Genomic DNA, 20,222 nt, shown 5'->3' on the forward strand with positions numbered 1-20,222 from the left:
CCACTACAGGTAAATTCGCAACATGATGAACCATAAATCAGCCCACTACGTTTCAAGTGCCTGGTACTGCCCAGTACCTCCCCAGGCAAACACAGTCGGAGCAAACATTGGATGAACCTTTGGAAACTACACATGGCACCTGGCATGAACTTCCCTATGCAATAGGCAGCCAGCAATGAACTCGTACGGTCAATGGAGGGTAAACCCAAAGACGCGCCCCGCAGCACTGATAGTTCTGAGACGCCGCGAGGAAAGCGCCCCGCGGCATGCTGATCTACTCCGATAAAGCCAACCGGTTCCCTGAAGCCGCACACAAAGCACCCTGGGAGTTGTAGTCTCACTGCAAGAGAAGCGGGGGCGGTGTCCAGTCCCACCTGCTCCGCCGAAGTGAGGGTCTGAACTCCGTCATCGTCCAGCCGCTGCCGATACGCGTCCCCGCTCCCGCCACACTGATGGTGCCTTCTCTCGGCGCCGCTGTGGTGGGTGGAAGTTTCTGCCGCCGCCGCCGCCGCCGCCATGCTCTTAGAAAAGGGCTCAATCCGCACGCACAATTCCGGTTACCCGAATCCGACCGAGAGGCAACGGGCTAAAAAAAACCCAGCTACGGTAGCTCGGAGGGGACAATGGTCTCAACGCGCAGCTATGCTTTAGTTTTGCTGACCTTGCTTTCAGGCGCTTGTGGAATCGTTATGGCTCGTTATCGACCTCACGTGGCGTGTCGCTTGATCTCTCCACTCAAGTGGGGTCCAAATATTAGGTTAGAAACAATAAACTACCTCACTGGGCTGCGTGGCCCGGATCGAAATTCTTCCTTTTTTATGACCTGTACTGTTTTTTTGTTTTGCTAGATGAAAAAAGAGGATATAGATCTACAAAATGTAGAATATTGGATAGGCTTGGTTTCCCGAGTAAGCCACATTGGCTTACATCACATAAACCATATTATAGCCTAGCGTGCTTAACTTCACACAGTATGCTAACCTTTATTATATTTCATTTTGGTTTTATGTGCTGAGCAAATCCAGCCAATTATATTTTATTCAATAATCCAGTTAAATCTAATTGAGTATGATGCAAAATTCATATACTTTATGCCAACATAGCATATAACCCATAACTATGTGTGTTGTGTGAGAAAAGAAAGAAAATATTTGTTTATCCATGCAATCCTAGTGAAGCAAATTATGGTTAAGCTGTATTGTATAAATGTAAAGTATAAGTCCATTTATTAGCTTGATTAGAAGAGTATTGTTCCCTTTGTGCAGGCTAATTTATATTAAAAGGAAGAGGAAAAATCAAATTACTTAGGATTTAATTGTTGTTTGACATGTTTTTGCTGGCACAGTTGTTATGCTCAGTAGATTAGGCCTTCTGTAAACATTTAAGCAGGCTGTTTTGTGATACATCTCCTTCCTGGTATAGACAGGTGGCACATGGGAAGAAATCCACTTGTTCCAGTTGTAAAATTCCAGTTTTGTAGTTCTTTAAAGCTCACCTTGCTCCCTGTCTTTAGGCAGATGGGAACAAGGGATTATTTCATGTAGATGTAGTTTTTTTTCAGAATAGGGTAACCTTGTTTGATATAGATAAGGAAGCAACAGAGTTCCAATGATATGTCAAAAGTGATAGAAATATAATTTTGTCAGTTATAAGAAATGCATTTTATATGTCCAATGAATCAATGAACCTTTATTGTCAAAGTACAACCATGTATACACTGAGATTGGCTGAGCCTCCCTTCATGCCCCCACCACCACAACTCATAGTGACAACAAACCCACCATCTTGTTACACCAAGTGAGCTAATTGCACAACACATCGGCCTCGCAAGTCAATCATACATGTAATTATAAAATTATGTTCCGTTCAAGAGCCTGACAGCCCATGGATAAAAGCTGTTCTTCAGCCTGTTGGTACAGCTGGCTATACTCCTGTATCTCCTACCCGATGGTAGGAGAGTAAAGAGATACCGACCAGGGTGTGAGTTGTCCCTGAGAATTTTCCTCAGTCTTCCAAGGCAGCGAGCCCTGGCAATGTCATCCAGTGGTGTCAGGGGACAGCCCACGATGTTTTGTGCTGTGCTCACCACCCTCTGTAATGCTTTCCTATCCGTGGCTGTCAGGCCAGCATACCAAACCACAATACAGTGCGAGAGGACGCTCTCTATAGTAGACCGGTAAAAAAAGGTCATTAGCCGTTGTTCTACCCTGTTCTTCCGCAAGACCCTGAGGAAGTGGAGTCTCTGTTGGGCCTTTCTGGCCACCTGGGTTGTATTAACTTTCCAGGTAAGAGCTTCACAGAGGTAGACTTCCAGGAATTTAAAGGAGGAAACTCTGTCCACACAGCCCCCCCCCCCCCGCCACCCGATGTAAAGTGGGGCAGGTTCCTCTTTTTTCCTCTGGAAGTCTAGCACCATCTCTTTTGTCTTGCCTTTGTTCAGGTGCAAGTTGTTCTCTGAACACCATATGGATAGTTTTTGTACCTCCCCCTGTATGCTGTTTCATCTCCACCTGTAATGTCCTGATTTTACAGTGACTAAAAATGTATTGACACTATTATTATTATCCTTGGTATATTATGCTTGCTTCCATCCACCTGGTATTTTCCAGATATGTTGGACTTTTAATTCCTGTTATTCCCACACATAAGGGAGGAAAGGAAATATAGTCCTACAAACATAGATTATGCTCATGTATACTGTGGCAGACAGCTGCTCACCTATTATCAGAAGGATAAGTAAGCTTGCTTATTTGTTGAGTTTTAATGTGTACACTGTTCATTTTTATGTGTTCTTCCCCAAAATGTAATCAATAAGGGATGCCAGAAGAAAGGATAGATGGACAGATGCTGGGGAGCATGGCACTAATAGCATTAAAAACCAACATAAAATACATTTGAAGCTGGAAAGCAATTATGAAGGATCCAAAACACAACACAACAACGTGGGAGTGCTAAAGAATGAGAGAGAAGACAATTCCAGAGAAGTCAAATAAACTATTTTCACTAAAGAAGACGTGGCAGATGCCAGTCCCTGAACTGATAACTTTAGAAATGAAACGTGATCTGGCAGCACTATTACAAGACCTAAAGTTTTCACTATAATATTACAGAATAGTGTATTTGCTCATCCTCCAATATTATCTTTGTGCTCAAATGTCATTGTATTTGACATTTGACAAAATTGCTATTTCTTATACAAATCTGACATCAGAGAAACCAGTATCTTACAAGCAGTGAGTAAACATTTCACCTCCCCAGGACACTGACTTTAATCTGACTAACTTTGAAAAAACAATTACAAAGGTGAATTGTATCAAGAAATATTTAAACTAAAATTCATCATTTATCAAAGATTAAACAGAGAAACATTTATTACATATTGATAATATGTAGATGTGATTGTTTGTAAACCTAATTGCTAGTTTTTAGTGATCACTAAACATATTCTCTGTGTAGTATAAAGTGTCCAAGTTGCACTCAACCTCTGATTACTTCATGAATAAATCCAGTTAGTTTTCTTGGCAACTGAACAGAAGAGCTTTACCACAGATGATTTTGGGGACATTTTCACTTTAATTTTAGCTACAGTGCTAATGTTCTAACCTAGCCAAGTACTAGTATCCTAACCAAATGCTAACCAGGCCCAACTCTTTTTGAATTTTTTTTTATTATTAAATTTATATGCCATCTATCTTGCTAACCAAAGTGACTGGTTTTTTTTTTATCTTCTGAATCCAGAAAACTCGATAAAATGCTGCCATAGCCACTGATTTCATAATCACACCTATGTAATGTTTTACAACTTTTAATTGGGCAAAATGGTACCTCAAAGAGCAAAACCTTTTGAACACTGGAACCTCAAAGTGGCTAACTTATAGAATTCATCCAAAAATCAGGATCCCATGAATCCTGTGAAATTGAAATTTGGCAAATTTTGTAAAATGTTTATATAAAATAAAAGTATCATAAAGCATTTAATGACATAATACAAATGTCATAAAATATTTCCTGTGATTAACTCATGTTTGACTATGCTATACAGTTAAGATGGGCTACTTTCAATAGATACATCTCTGAATATCTCCATAAATATTTGAGAACTTTTCAAGTACTATACGTTAGAAGCTCTGCCATTATTGAAGGCATAAAGGACACTGGTAAGGAAATATCTCTGAAATGACGACCCAAGGGATCAGAGGTATGTGGAGTGTTATGATAAATTTGTAAGATGTTATCACATGACTCATTTTTGCTACAGAAGACTTCATGACTACCTTACTGTGACATATTGATAAGTTGAAATTCTCCTTACCTTATTCGGTAGGAAAAAAGTTATACACATCCATCCATTATATGTGACTGGGATATGCAAACCGATCATAGGATGATTTTTATCACATTTAAATTTAACTCAACATCATTTGGCAAAATAGGATTGGTTTTTCAAAATCCAAATTAAGGTATTTTCACCAATGCTAACCTCAGAATTATTAGTGTTTTCATGTATAATTTTAAAATTTATAGGGATTTGGCAGTACCTAATACTGAGCCTACAGGTTAGATTGACTACAAACTGAGGAAATGATATAGAAAGTAAATTAGAATTGTGATTTATTTCAGTTTAGTACAGTGCATCTTTCTACAAAGATGACGATTTCACTAGGAAATGAGAAGTATTAATATTTGGAAAACAGTGAAAGCTGTTTTAGGGTTTACGTGTGGATTTATTTAGCAGTGTCAGATGGGTGTTTTCAGATGTTAAATGTTACTACTATACCCCTTTTCAGCAAGTAACTCAAATGATCTTGAATTTCCACATAAGCAAGAAAAGTAAGTTAAATTCAATTTTCACTGCATCATGTCAAATAGATCCTCTTAATACAGGTTGAGATTTCTTTATATCTCAAAGTGCAAACTATTCTTATTATATAATTTTTACCCACTCTGATTCCTCTTTATCAGTCTGAGATGTGTCATTCAGAAATAACAAAATAGCCTTGTAAGAATGAGGTGTCTTGTTCAGCAGCCTATGAATCACAATGAATTGGTGTTCTCTAAATTTTCTGTGCTGGTGCAGAGACCATGTTAAATGATGACCCAGAAGATACATAAGGTTAGATACACTAAGCTTCACACAGCATGCTCCTGTTTGCAATGGAAGTCAGATTGTGTTTCCATAGCAACATCACAAGTTAGTTAGATTCAAAGGAGGAGCATACATGTGTGTGATTAAGGAGTTTCCTATCCAGAATGGAAGTCCTTACACTGATCCTCTTCTAATATATAAGTACCTGATATCAACTGGGAGACAAACTCTGCACGAAGTGGAAGATCAAACAGATTCCTGACAAACCTAGCAGACAACTTTCTCTCCCCAAAAGTAGAGAAGGGAACTAGGGGATTAGCCATATTGGATTTAATTCTCACAAACAGAGATGAAATGATAGAAAATGTCGAAGCCACAGGAACCTTGGGGGGAAGTGATCATGCAATATTGGAATTCAACATTCTGGAAGCACAAGCAATAGAACACAGCCAAACTAGAGTCTTGGACTTTTAAAAGAGCTAATTTCAATAAACTTAGAGAGACCTTGGGAAGAATTCCATGGATGAGAATCCTTAAGGGGAAAACAACTCAAGAAGCTTGGGAAATTTTGAAAAGTGAGAAAAGAAAAGAATATGAAGTTGGTTTATTTGATCAAGGTTGAAATAGATATGTTATCTCTGTGATCATTAATGGACTTTTGCTGATCAGGACTGAAACAAGAAGGTTTCGTTATGGTATGTGGGAAACAGCTTGGGAGACAGGGCAAAGAGATGCTTAGGGAATGGTCAAATAAGACCACAAACAGGGTGAAAAAGGCATAGCCCACAGCTGGATAGTGGGTGGAACAAGAGAAGGACCTTCCCATCTTCTGTAAAGGAGGCAGTGGGGGATTTGTAGTTTCAGACTTGCAAGATTCTGTTAATGTAACTTTACAATAAAATAGAATTAACTCAAATTTCCCGTATAGTCTATCTGAGAAGGTTGACAGGTTTTAAGGAATTGTTTGTGGATAAAAGGTGGGATATGGGAAGAAGACATCACTTATTGTATTGTAAGAGAAGATGATAAGTTATTAAGTTATCATAAGTTATCGAGTTAGCTTAAGTTATTAAGATTGTTTATGCATGATGAAGGGGGAGTCATTTCTTAAGATGTTTCTTTTCTTTTTCTTTACTGTATTATTAGGTTTCTTTTCTGCATCTTCTATTTTGTCTTTTTATTCTTGTCTTTTAGTTTGCATTAGTTTTTTTAAATAAAATTACTACAGGTCATCCTCAACTTACAACAGTTTGTTTAGTGATCATTCAAAGTCACAACGGCACTGAAAATTGTGACTCAAGACTATTTTTCATCCTTATGACTGTTGCAGCATCCCCAAGAGCCTTGGTGGAGCAGTGGGCTAATGCCTCCTTAAGTAACACCAGCTGCCTGCAATTAGTGCAGGTTCGCATCCCACCAGGCTCCAGGTTGACTCAGCCTTCCATCCTTCTGAGGTAGGTAAAATGAGGACCCAAATTGTTGGGGGCAATTAAGCTGACTTTGTAATAATGCCGCTTGGGGTGTGTGTGAAAGCCCTAATAAGCAGGCATATACATAGAATGAAGGCTACTGCTAAGCTTGTAAGCCGCCCTGAGTCTTCGGAGAAGGGCGGGATACAAATGGAATTAAAATAAAATAATAAAGGCCCAGTCTAATACAATACCAACAAAGAAGAAAAATAACAGCTCTCAAAAGAAACCAGCATGGCTGCATAAAGAACTCTCTGATAAATTGAAAGATAAAAAGGACAAGTATAAGAATTGGAAAGAGGGGCACATAATTAAGTCAGAATATCAGCAAATACCCATGCCTGCAAAGATGAAGTGAGGAAAGCTAAGGCTCAAAATGAACTAAGGCTTGTGACCAAAGTCAAAAATAACAAAAAAAGCTTTGTTCAACATATAAAAAACAAAAAAAGTTAAGGAAATGATTGGTCCATTAGTGGGGGAAAGTGGCAAGAAGGTGACAAGCAACAGGGAGAAAGTGGAACTATTTAACTCATTTTTAGCATCTGTCTGTACACAAAGGGAAAAAAGTCCAACCTACCAAAACCAGTGCCATAAAAAACAGAATAGAAACGCAGGTTAAGATAGGCAAGAAAATGGTAAGTGAACACCTGTCCAGCCTAGACAAGTTCAAATCACCAAGACCAGATGGATTACACCCCAAAGTTCTCAAGGAACTGGCAGACGTGATCTCAGAACCACTGAACTATATTTTTCATAGATCTTGGAGCACTGGGGAACTACCAGAGGACTGGAAGAGAGCTGATGTAGTTCCCATCTTCAAAAAAGGGAAAAAAATAGATCCAGGAAACTACAGACCTATCAGCCTGACCTCAATACCTAGGAAGATTCTGGAAAAGATAATCAAACAACAAATCAGCAAACACCTTGATGCAAACAAAGTCATCACTAAAAGTCAACATGGGTTTGTCAAAAACAGATCATGCCAGACAAATCTTATTGCATTCTTTGACCAAGTGACAAAACTAGTGGACCAGAGAAATGCTGTAGATATAATTTACTTGGACTTCAGTAAGGCATTTGATAAAGTAGATCACAACCTACTACTTGATAAGATAGAAAAATGTGGGTTAGATAGCATCACCACCAGATGGATTTGTAGCTGACTGACAGGCAGTACTCAGCGTGTGGTCCTCAATGGAACTGCATCTACATGGAAGGAAGTGTGTAGTGGGGTGCCCCAGGGCTCTGTTCTGGGCCCAGTGCTCTTCAACACCTTCATCAACGATTTGGATGAGGGGATAGATGGGGAACTCATCAAATTTGCAGATGACACCAAGCTGGCAGGAATAGCCAATACTCCAGAAGATAGGCTTAAGATACAGGAGGATCTGGACAGACTCGAACACTGGGCACTATCTAACAAAATGAAATTCAATTGTGAAAAAAGTAAGGTTCTACATTTAGGCAGGAAAAATCAAATGCACAGGTATAGTATAGGTGGTACCTTGCTCAATAGTAGTAACTGTGAGGGATCTCGGAGTCCTAGTAGACAATCACTTCAATATGAGCCAGCAGTGTGCTGCAGCTGCCAAAAAAGCCAACACAGTGCTAGGCTGCATTAATAGAGGGATAGAATCAAGATCAAGTGAAGTACTAATACCACTTTACAATGCTTTGGTAAGGCCACACCTGGAATACTGCATCCAGTTTTGGTCACCACGATGTAAAAAAGATGTTCAGACTCTAGAAAGGGTACAAAGAAGAGCAACAAAGATGATTGGGGGACTGGAGGCTAAAACATAGGGAATGGTTGCTGGAATTGGGTATGTGTAGTTTAACGAAGAGAAGAGTGAGGGGTGACATGATAGCAGTGTTCCAATATCTCAGGGGTTGCCACAAAGAAGATGGAGTCAAGCTATTCTCCAAAGCACCTGAAAGCAGGAGAAGAAGCAATGGATGGAAACTAGTCAAGGAGAGAAGCAACCTAGAACTAAGGAGAAACTTCCCGACAGTTAGAACAATTAACCAGTGGAACAACCTGCCTCCAGAAGTGGTGAATGCTCCAAAACTGGAACTTTTTAAGAAGAGACTGGACAGCCATTTGCCTGAAATGGTATAGGGTTTCCTCCCTGAGCAGGGGGTTGGACTAGATGACCTCCAAGGTCCCTTCCTCCTCCTCCTTATTATTATTAATTATAAATAAGCACCATTTCAAAGGGGTTTATTTCACAATATAATTCCCCAGAATTATACTGTGCAAACTGTTGACCCTAACTGCATACTCAAGAGTTAGGGATCAATCATCTATCCTTATTTAAGGATTGCAACAGTGCTTAGTTGTTTGCATTGTACGTTGCTAAATGTAGATTTACTTATGTGGCATTTAACTTATAGCTCTCATGCTCATAAAATATATACTGAGAATTATATATACTGAGAAGCAAAACATCTTCAAGGAAAAAAAAACAAAATTCAGTTGCCTTTTGAAAAAAGCTGCCTTTGGAACTTTTGGGGGAAAAAACACCTTTGAGACTGAGAATTATGGGTCTAATGTTCACCTTGCTTTATGATAAACAGCAAAATGTATTAGATTTGCTAAGCATTACAGAATCTTAATCTTAAAGAAGTATTAATAAAGATAATATTTGTATCTGTAGGGCCATTTATTCTTGAAGGAAAATCTCCCTGTACCCAACGAACGTCATCTGCAGGGACCACAAGGGTTGGTCATCCCTGCCACTACCATTTTCTCTGGAACAACATTCTCCCCAAGTTCAGGTTGGCCCCAAACCATTTGGCCTTTCAAAAATGTTAAAATGTTGCTTTTTCAGGTAGGTTTTAGGATGTGTTGTGCTGTAAGAAAAGAATTATTTTTATTTGGATTATTTTTTGGTATTTTGGTGGGAAGCAATTTGTTTGACTTGTACTCAGCTTACAACCATAGTTGTAATTTGTGCTAAGCAAGACTTTTGTTAAGTTCCTTTCTTGCCATGGTTAAGTGAATTACTGCAGTTGTTAAGTTAGTAACATGGTTAAGTGAATCTGGCTTTCCCATTGACATTTCTTGTCATAAAGTTGCAAAATGTGATCTCATGATGTCAGGACATTGTAAAAGTAATAAATACATGGTAGTTAACAAGTATCTTTTCAATCACTTGGCCACAGGGTTGTTGAAATGGTTGTAACTGTGAAAAATGGTCATAAGCCACTTTTTCAGTGCCATTATAATTTCAGATTGTCATTAAATGAATGGTTGTAAATTGACAACCTGTACTGATTGTATATTCTTTCAATCCTGTTACTAGAATTAAGAACGTAAATTGCTCCACGTTTGTTGTAACGAGAGCAGCAAATGAACCTGTTTTTCTAAAGAGGTGAATAAATAAATAAATCTGAAGGGAAGTAATTAAGTCTACTTTCTAGAAGAGGAGAGGCAAAAATCTATGAAATCTCAAGATGGAACTTCCTTAACTACATCACTGAATGCTGTAATATATTGACACCTAAATTTAGTTGCTCTCTACTCTGACAAAATGCCTAAGGAACGCTTGACATAATAAAACCAGCTAGGTGGTTTTAGGTGCCACCACTTGAGATCTTATAATTCATCCTTAAATATGTATTTTTTCTATATTTTATATACTTAGTACATTTACATCCTGCCAGTTTTCCAGAAGGACCCAGATTGTTGGGGGCAATAAGCTGACTTTGTAATAATGCTGCTGGGGGGGGCAAAAGCCCTAAATAAGCAGGCATATACATAGAATGAAGGCTATTGCTAAGCACATTGGTTTGTGCTTAAAATTGTAAGCCGCCCTGAGTCTTCGGAGATTAAAATAATAATAATAATAAAAAGCTGAAGAGAGCAGGTTTGTCTCTCCCACTCCTTTTTCCTTTTATATTGTAATTATTTCAAAATAATCAGATGAAGTACACTGAGAGATATTGGCTAACTTCAATGTATCACACCAATAACACGGTTTGACTTTGCCTTAGCATGTTGTGTGAACCCAGCTAATTTTGGTTTATCAAGTCAATCATAGTTTATCAAGTCAATCATAGTTAAGCAGGTCATGAACCCAATCAATTTCTCAATCCAACACTTGGCCATTACATCAAGATATAATCCTATAATTGCATGTGCCTAACTATAAAGTTTATGGCCATATATAACAACTACAGTTGTTCTGAGGGTGGTTATTACACTATCAGAAACAGCAGAGCGCTAGTGTGCTGCATTATAGTATGTTCCAATAAGCAGTTTTAGATCAAGGACCAAATCCTGGTTGACATTATCTGAAATTGATATGTCAGAGTATTAATATCAACCCCCAATGTTTTGAACAATTATTCTTCAGCACGTGCTGCAAAGCAAATATGATTGTAACCTATTAAAGTGAATTGAGTCTACCAACAGTGGCCAAGTTAATGAATTTCAAGCAAAGTCTTAGCCTTCTAGCAAAAAAATACAAAAATTCTGTCTCTCTCCCCCTCCCTCCCTTCCTCTCCCTCTCCCTCTCTCCAAACCCTGCTTAGCACTTATCCTTCTTCTAAAAAGTTCCGTTTTGCCCAACAGGCTAAACCAGGGGTCTTCAAACTTGGCCCTTTTATGACTTGTGGACTTCAACTCCCAGAATTCCTCAGCCAGCAAAGCTGGCTGAGGAATTCTGGGAGTTGAAGTCCACAAGTCATAAAAGGGCCAAGTTTGAAGACCCCTGCAACTGTGGTTTGACTACAACGGCAGAACTTGACTGAGATAATAGTGGCCATTACATTTAGTACCACTTTTGTCCCCACTCCCCATCCAGCCAGAACTGATGAAGCTTCTGGTATGAGAAGCGAAACGTCTTCTTCTTCCTCAAGGGGAAAAAAAAATACAGCCCCATTGCCTTTTGAAACAGATACATCCTTTCAGATACATCCACGGTTACCCTACCTCGCCCTTCTCCGGCAATTTGAGGCAGCCGGCGGCATAAAACTCCGCCCAGTTGAACGTTCTCAGCTTCCGCCTCCCTTCATTCCCCGCCTTTTTTCGCCGGTCGTCAGCACGCGGGGCAAATAGCCGGATCTCGAAGCCGGGGACGCGGGGCGGGGGGGGCGCGTCTCAGTTCCGCGCGCCCGAAGAGCTCCCTGCGTGGGTTCTCGTGTCACCCCACACACACACATACACACACATACACACACACTCCAATAGGAGCAGCTGCTGCTGCTGCTGTAGCGCTTTCCACTCCTCCCTGCTTAGGCGCGCTTGGAGGAGAGGTGATTTTTACTGCCGGCGGCGCCACCCAACCGCCTCCCATTTCCCCGCTTCTTTGGATTGCCTCCTAGAGTGGATCGAAGAGGCGCTATTGCTCGTGTTCTCTCGTCTCCTCTCCCCCTCCCCCTTCCTGCAGCGCCAGCTTTCCCGCCTGCCCGCTCGCCGCTGGGGCTACTGCCGCCCCAAGAGCGAGAGACGCCGGGAACGGAAGGCGTTCGGCTGGGATGGCAGCCGGCGCAGCGCGGGGCTGAAGCCCGACCGGCCCCCCGCCCCCCCGCCATGGCCAAGCAATACGACGTGCTCTTTCGCCTGCTGCTCATCGGGGACTCCGGCGTGGGCAAGACCTGTTTGTTGTGCCGCTTCACTGACAACGAGTTCCACCCTTCGCACATCTCTACCATCGGTACTGGGCGAGGGGGGGTGGGGGTGGAAGGAAAGGAGGAGGCATCCCGGCTGGACGGGACTCGGTAGCTTCTCCGCCGCCAGCTCCGTCCAGCTGGAACAGCAGACAAAAGACATCCGGAGGGCTGAGCGGGAGGGAGCCTGGGCCGCTTATTCGCCGTGCAATGTGCCTTTCCTAGGGACAGGCGATGGTTGTGAGGCTTGACCAGGGGTAGGCAACCTTGGCTCTTTTATGACTCGTGGACTTCAACTCCCAGAATTCCTGAGCCAGCTATGCTGGCTCAGGAATTCTGGGAGTTGAAGTCCACGAGTCATAAAAGAGCCAAGGTTGCCTACCCCTGGGCTTGACGGCTGCTCTTCTAGGGATCTCGTGAGGGAGGGGCGGGTGGGGGGGGCATTGAACGTCAAGCCACTGCGCCTTTGTCGAGGGTTAACCCGCGAGTGTATCCGCACCGCCGCTTCTAATCGTCTGCAACCGGGAAGGGGGAGACTTCAAACCTGGGAATCCGGCTCCCGAGGTGGAGCCGCCCGCCACTTTTAGGAGGAGAGTGAAGAAAACCCCAGTTCCCCAATCCTTTCCCAAGTGCCCTGAGGTTCCGATTACCTGTTCGATGCTGCCTGCCTCCATGCCGGGCCTGCTATAGGGCTGCTTTCAATTGCAGGGAGTCAGTTTTTTTAGTCAATCGGGCGTCCAGGATCTTGAGTTACGGGCGGCTGCTGGTACTGCTGCTCTTGGATGCAGTAATGCCAGCTCACCTCTAAGGTGAAAAGAAACGCGACGTCAGTCTTGTAAAAAAGCATGAGGAAGGCATACATCCATGAGTCAGATGTGGAAGGTGGCGGCGGCGGTGGTGGTGGAGAGAGAAACCAAGCAACAGAAAATAGCTATTTGCTTATCGACTTTCAACTGGGATGGTTGTGTTAAAAGGGGGCGAAAAAGTCCCCCCCCTTTCAATGTTTTGGGGTGGTTCTTCTGAAAAGGCTGAATCAAACCTTTAGCTGGGTGGGGAGGCAGTCCCTGATCTGCATTTCCCCAGGGTTGTTTTGCTGGGGGTGACATATATGAACCAAAGAGGAAGGAAAATAGATCTGGGGGAATGCTACAAGTGATGGCATTTTCTGTCTTTCTGATAGCCTTCTTTTTTTTTCTCTGAAGCAGGAGAGTTCCGGGAAAGGGACAGATAGCTGCTGTCAGAGGTCTGAGTGCAGCTGGTTGGCCTGTCATGGGGGTTGTTGAAAGCGCTCACAGACATATCAGTAGAAATCACTGGAAATTGTGAGGAATAATGATTTTGGTTGATTGGCAGTCATTGGAAGTCTTTGAGTAGAAGCTGGTTTGGCACATGAGACCCCTGTGCTTCATCTTGCTCAACATGATAACACAGTGGCAAAAGTATGAAGTAATAGAAGAGTCAACTGGCAATCACATCTAAAGATTAACAGTGATTATACTGTTCTAGGTAAAAACTTCAGTCACTGGATCATTCATTTAGATCAGCATTCCCAAATCTTCCCAGTTTGGTGGATGGGTGGGAGGGAATGGTTCTGTGCAAGTGGCATGAGTGTGCATGCACACCTACATTTGCGCAAGCGGCAAGGATATGCACCTACCACTTGTGCAAATGAAAGTTTGCACACACGCATTCACCACTTGCACAGTCCAGTTCCGAACAGGCTGTGGCTGGGTACCAGGCTGCTGCCTGCGGGGTGGGAACCCCTGATCTAGATAGTTCTGGTTTGTGAGACTTCTAATGGAGCTTAACAGTGATTAACAGTTGGATAGATCTTCCTTTGGATAGATCTTTTATTTGTTCATAAGTGCTGGATGTAGGCAACCAATAACCTCAAAAGCCATGTGTTTCCTGGCTGCATAGTTAGCAGGAATTGTGAGAGCTTCTATGATTAAACATTTGAAAGGAACCTGAATCTTATATCTTGCACGTTCAGGCTATAGCAGAATACAGTCAAAGTTTTCTATTGCCAACAGGCTCAGCAATACAATCTGTCATTTTTTTAGCCTGGTAAGGGACAGAGAAGTTAAAGACTGTAGTGTGTATAAATGTATGCATGTATTTAGAAATATATATAGCCATTCAGCTTAAATACATACCTCCAACAAAATACAGCAGCCTTTTTTTCACTCTTTTCTTGTATCAAGAAAAGTCAACTTGCTACTTTAAAATCCAAACTCTTCCTTACATTGTTAAAAGAGATATGGTGGGAACTCAATTTTTAAAAGACAGATTCCCTTTTCAGTTCTATTTAAAGTGTATGGCAAGAATCGGCTAATGCAGTGGTTCCCAACCTGTGGTCCGCGGACTCCCTGGGAGGCCACAATGTTGTCACAGGTGGTCTGCAAAGGCTTTAAGAAATGTTATGATTTAAATCTTGAGTTAAGTTTTCGGGATCTGTGGTCATGATCAGTGGCCACAAAAGATATTTAAAGGGTCCATGGTGAAGGTTGAGAACCACTAAGCCAGACATGTCAAACACAAGGCCCGGGGGCCGGATCCGGCCCGCGAAGTGGTTTCATGTGGCCCGCAAAGCCATCCTGGAAAAATTGAGGGACCGGCCCCCACTGCCTTGGCCCTGGCCCAGAGACCCTCCTTCCGCCAGAGACCCTCAGATCTGTCCCACTCCTGCCCGGGCCCCCATAGGCACCCTTGATGCCAACGATGTAGAGCTGGCCACGCCCACCCAATAGGCCATACGCACTCTAGCCACGCCCACCCAGTAGGCCACGCCCACCCTGGCCACACCCACCCGGCCCCCTGAGGGCAACCGCAATGCTGATGCGGCCCTCAATGAAATTGAGTTTGACACCCCTGCTTAAGCTAATGGATAAGCAAGCCATGTCTCAACATGATATGTGCACTGAATATGTTTTTATTATAACTAAAAAGACAGAGATTTGTGGAGGTATTAAAGTCACTAAGGAATGTCCTGAAAGTGATGGCATATTGGTTACTGTTTCCTTGATAAAGCCTTAAGTTAAATAGGGGAATACTTCTGTATTTAACTTTCTGGATAATAAGAATGTATACATTCCAATTATCAATTATTGTAAGAAATGTAACCATACTATAGGATGAGATGAAATTCTCCTTCCTTTCTATTCCTTTACAATATATTTGAAGCATAGAAAACTAAAATCTGTACTTCAAGCAACAGAGTTAGAAGGTATAATATGCCCAGAGTAAAATTCTGCACTTGGATAAAAAAGCCAAATGCATGGTGTAAGATAAGTAGTACTTGGCTTGTCAGAAGTACTTTTGAGAAATATCTGGGCATTCTGGTAGACCTACAGATGAAGCATCGGCTAGCAATATCCTGCAACTTTCAAAGACCCAGTATTGCATCACAGAAATACTGGTATAATAATTTATGGAAAATGATAATTCCACTGTATTGTCCTGATCACATCTTATCTGGAATACTATGTCCAGTTTTGGTAGCCTTAATACAAAATCTATGGCAGAACTAGCAGGAGTGCAAAGAAAAGTGACAAAGATGAGGAGGAGTTTTGATGATAGACCCCATGAAGAATGATGAAGCCTAGACTGATGTAAAGAAAAGAAAGAAAATGTTAGAAGTCTTACCATACCTGAAGAACTGTCACAGGGAAAATCCTGTAGATTTGTTCTTTTTTATGCCTGAAGAAAAGACAAGGACCAATGAATGAGAGCTTTCAAAAGAGATCCAAACTCTAATGAGATGCTTCCTGACCACAAGATCACTGTCTTCTAGGGTTGGGGAGCTCCATCACTGGAGATTTTTCAGGCAAAGATTAGACACAGTTTGTTAGATATATTTCCTGATGGATGTTGGACTAGAAGACCTCCAAAGCCCCTTCTAAGAGTCTATGAGTAAAGGATAGCTACTTTCGTGGGAGCAAAACAAATTGGAATGGCACTAATTTATAATGCAATCCTTTATCCAGTTTCATTTGCGCCAGGACAAATTGCATACACCATCAACCACTCAATTTGTGAAGTGTGTAATGTATACATGAAATACAGGGCTTCTACAGTTTACTACTATGTTTTCACATCTCACAACATGAGATACTGTGGAGGTTCCAGAATTTTTGCACACCCTGCATGTTTGTAGTATGTGTCCCCCTGTTGTGATTCAGGGTCAGCCTGTGGGTTTGGCAGTTGGGTCGGACGATTCAGAGGAGGAGGAGGAGGAGGAGGGGTTTGGAGAGCCTGCAGAGGACAGTTCTGAGGCTTCACAGAGCTCTCAGCCAGACCCCTCCCATCTGGTTACTACACAGACCCAGCTGTGTGAGCCTGACAGCGTGGATGAAGATGACCCACAGCTGGCCCTGTTCAAGGACGCCTGACAGGAGGCAGTCAATCAGGAGTAAACAGAGGAAGGCAATGGGGCACCTCGGAAGGAGGCAGAGAGAAGCCACACCTTGAACTGTTTAAAAGGGGAATGTGTGGGAGGGCTGGTTTGCTGAAGGCAACCGTTTGAATAGCTCCTGTTTTAGTGGTTCGTATTTTGTTTTGCTCAGTTTGCTCTGTTTTGGATCTGTTTTGTGTAAATAAATTTGGCGGGCTTACTTCCAGCCTTTTGCCTTTTGTAAAGGGGTTGTCCCTGCCTTTTCTGCAGGGCTGGTAGTAGGCTGGAACAGAACACCCCCAGAATAGTTACCATACAGTGAAATAATTTTTGCCCTTTGAGAGTCATTTTGCTGTCACTGAACCAGTTCAGGATTCATCAAAGTGAGAGGAATTTGCAAAATAGGTTGAGATCTTCATGAAAATTGGCTAAAGGTTACACTTGATCCTCGGGCTTCAAGTTTCCCACTTCTACCAGAGAAGTGTGTTTATTAGTTCTTATAGTTTTAAAATTTGGAGCTGTATAAAATAGAGTCCTAAAAATCTTCTATCAGTTGGAAGTTTGGATTTTTAGAGAAGGCAGCAAGAAGACAGATTTCTTTGATCTTCTGAGTGATGCAAAAAGAAAGAAGTATTTTAAATCAATAAAAAGGTAAAGGTTCCCCTGCACATGCGTGCTAGTCGTTTCCAACTCTAGGGGCCAGTGCTCATCTCCGTTTCAAAGCCGAAGAGCCAGCGCTTGTCCGAGGACGTCTCCGTGGTCATGTGGCCAGCATGACTAGACGCCAAAGGCACACGGAACGCTGTTACCTTCCCACTGTAGTGGTCCCTATTTTTCTACTTGCATTTTTACGTGCTTTCGAACTGCTAGGTTGGCAGAAGCTGGGACGAGTAACAGGCTCTCACTCTGTTACGCGGCACTTGGGATTCGACCCGCCAAACTGCCGACCATCTGATCAACAAGCTCAGCGTCCTAACCCACTGAGCCACCGCGTCCCATTTTAAATCAATACTGAAGGTAATTAAATTACTAGTTTATGTTGGTGATTGAAGTAGGCACATCTATTATTACATTAGTGAGCATTATTTGGATGGTGTAGGGGGTTATGCCTGTTGCATCTTTAAACAATATTAATTTATTTTCATTTCGATTTCAGCAGTCATCCTACTCATCTGAACTTAGAGGGGTTTCATCCAAATGTAAACATTTAAGATGTAAATTGAAAAACTCACTGTTTTAGTAGCTCTGTGATATTTACTTGGGTTTCTGCTCTGCAGCTTTAACTGTTTGTCTCCTATGCATAAACCGACTTGGAATGAATTTGATTTTTAAAAATCCCTTTCTTGATTTCAGCTGTTTCTTTCACTTTCAGCTGTGATTATGGCAGACAGAAGTTCTGCCTGAAGCAGACACAGCAGGTCCTCCAATTACTTAGATTCCCTTTTGCTTTATCTCTCCCACCCAGGGCATTTCTTCATAGTTTCATCAGTTAATTTGTAAAGAACAATGGACAGGTCTGTTCTTTCACTATTCCATCAGTGAATTTATTTATTTTTTAAACCCAGACTTTCATTATTCCTCCAGATAATTTGTTTTTAAAAATGGTACTCGGAGAGCAGTGATTGGAGGGAAGGGATATTCCTGAAAACAAGCCAGTCGGTGTGAAGGCATTTGTGAAGAATTAAATGAGCAGTAGGTAAACCAGGCAGCACTGTTTGTGTATTGACAAAAACCAGAAAATGCTACTTGTAGCCCACTGCAGAAATAGATGGGAGAAAATTACCCTCCTGGCGGGTCTGAGGGCAGGCAGAGGACATTGTATTCCTGCTCTCAAGAAATAGTGGCTCACATCAGACAAACCGTTAAATGAATCAATTCTAGAATATAAGGCCAAGAGAAACCCATATTGCAGATCAGTTCCTTAAGACAAATATAAACCCTCAAAAGTGAGATCTGACACCATCAGAGGACAATTTGAACAACAGAGGAATTTAAAATGAGCTTGTTTTGACCTATCTGGATCTCTAGGCACTAGGCCAGGATTTCCACAGCAATCTTGGCTATGATGATGTATTAGCATTATTCAGTATCATCAGGATACTAATGTTACTTCATCCAAGAGTAAGGAGGCACAGGGCTTTCTCAGTAACTTTATACAAACATGGAATAGATCAGGGGGTCTTCAAACTCTGCCCTTTTATGACTCATGGACTTCAACTCCCAGAATTCCTCAGCCAGGCACACTGGCTGAGGAATTCTGGGAGTTGGAGTCCATGAGTCATAAAAGGGCTGAGTTTGAAGACCCCTGGAATAGATCATCATTCTTCGTCTCTACACACTGAAACCACTCACTGAAGAAAGACTGATGGCACCAATGAACAATTCCTCCAATCCTCACAGAAGCTCCAGGATGATACTAAAATTTATGATAACAGGTATCGCAGAGAGGTAGAGGCCCTCCATCCCATCTTTCAGGATCTTTCAGGATGACCGGTGCTGTTTCCATCCTAGACTTGGGCTTAAAATTCAATAGAGAATAATCCAGAAATCCATTTCCTCCAAAACCCTCTAAAACTGAAGCGGTACCAGGTTCTCCAATTCCCCCCCCCCAAAAAAAAAGATAGGTTGGAGATTTGTCTAAGCTGGCTAAATTGAGAAAAAGGATAATTAGCTCTTTGAAGAGTTGATTGATGGCTAATATCCCAGTCCAGGTACATACACACTCTCAATTGCACAAATCTGCAAGACAGAATATGAATCTGGTTGGTAGGTGATGGAGCCCCAGAAATTACATTCTGTATTTCCAGTCCAGCTAGGGCTCCTGGTGTGGGGAGAATCTCTTTTCCGTTCACCCCATTGTGTATTGGGGTGGGGGAAGGTGTCCAACTTCCCTGCCATGTGTTTTTCACTTCAGAAATATCCTTTAGTCTCTTCCTCTTGTCTTATGGCACAGAAACAGATCAGCATGCCTCAGATACCAGTGGCCTCCTGAGTGTCCCTCTGCTCTTCTATGTTTACATTTGAGAACCTTCTCTATTTATTTCCTTTCCTTGCTGGCCTGCACTCACCAATCCGCTCACAGCAGATTGACATAGAAGCCTTTGAGCCTTTCATCAAGCCCAATCTCTTACTACTGACTTTCCATGAAGCAACTCCATAATGGTGTCTACAGTTTAAAGATCTCACACTAGATGATGTCATGGCAGTGCTGGAACTCTTCCTCTCTTCACTTGTATTTTCAATTTTCTGACCCCATCGCACAGGCCAGTTCTTCCTTCCACTTTCCCTTCCCTTCCTTTCCCTTCCCATTTTGCAATGGTGGCTTAGTTACCTGTTCTCTTATCTTGCTTATAAACAATTACGGCAATTTCTTACTTAATTGTACTGTAAGATATTTTTCCCCCTAGTGTTGCATAGAAGTAATCATATTTTGTACAATCTTCTTTGCCATGGTAGATGTCATTCTAAATTCACCGAGGATTTTTCTAAACTGCTGTTGTAAATTTTTATAGCAATAGCAGTAATAAATGTGCCACTTCCCCTAATGATAGACTGTAGTCTGAAAAAAATGATACCATAATAATTGCCTTTAAACTGTCCTAAAGCATTCTGATATGTGTAAAGCCTTGACTCATTCATTATTCTTTCTTTTTTTAAAAAG

General features: G+C 41.9%; 2 protein-coding genes across 6 annotated transcripts in view; one reads left to right on the forward strand and one right to left on the reverse strand.

Annotated features, from left to right (window-relative positions):
- The window catches only part of LOC308669961 (protein farnesyltransferase subunit beta-like), a 41,320-nt gene extending 28,379 nt beyond the window's left edge, over nucleotides 1–12,941 (reverse strand). For 3 of the 4 annotated variants that reach the window (XR_014026891.1, XM_081331032.1, XM_081331030.1), the window contains exon 1: nucleotides 375–688. Coding sequence is in view for 3 of the 4 variants with exons in the window: in XM_081331032.1 (XP_081187158.1) it covers nucleotides 375–518 (144 nt within the window). In the remaining variant the exon portion in view is untranslated. Of the gene's footprint in view, nucleotides 1–374; nucleotides 689–12,818 lie in introns of those variants that run through there. The other variant, XM_081331031.1, reaches the window with a different exon arrangement.
- The window catches only part of RAB15 (RAB15, member RAS oncogene family), a gene marked incomplete at its 5' end in the record, with an annotated part of 33,492 nt that continues 25,361 nt past the window's right edge, over nucleotides 12,092–20,222 (forward strand). For both annotated transcript variants that reach the window (XM_081331086.1, XM_081331085.1), the window contains one exon: nucleotides 12,092–12,215. In XM_081331086.1, coding sequence (XP_081187212.1) covers nucleotides 12,092–12,215 — 124 coding nt within the window. The remainder of the gene's footprint in view (nucleotides 12,216–20,222) is intronic.

This window comes from Vipera berus (assembly GCF_964194415.1).
Source record: "Vipera berus genome assembly, chromosome: 1".
In the NCBI taxonomy this organism is placed as follows: Eukaryota; Metazoa; Chordata; class Lepidosauria; order Squamata; family Viperidae; genus Vipera; species Vipera berus.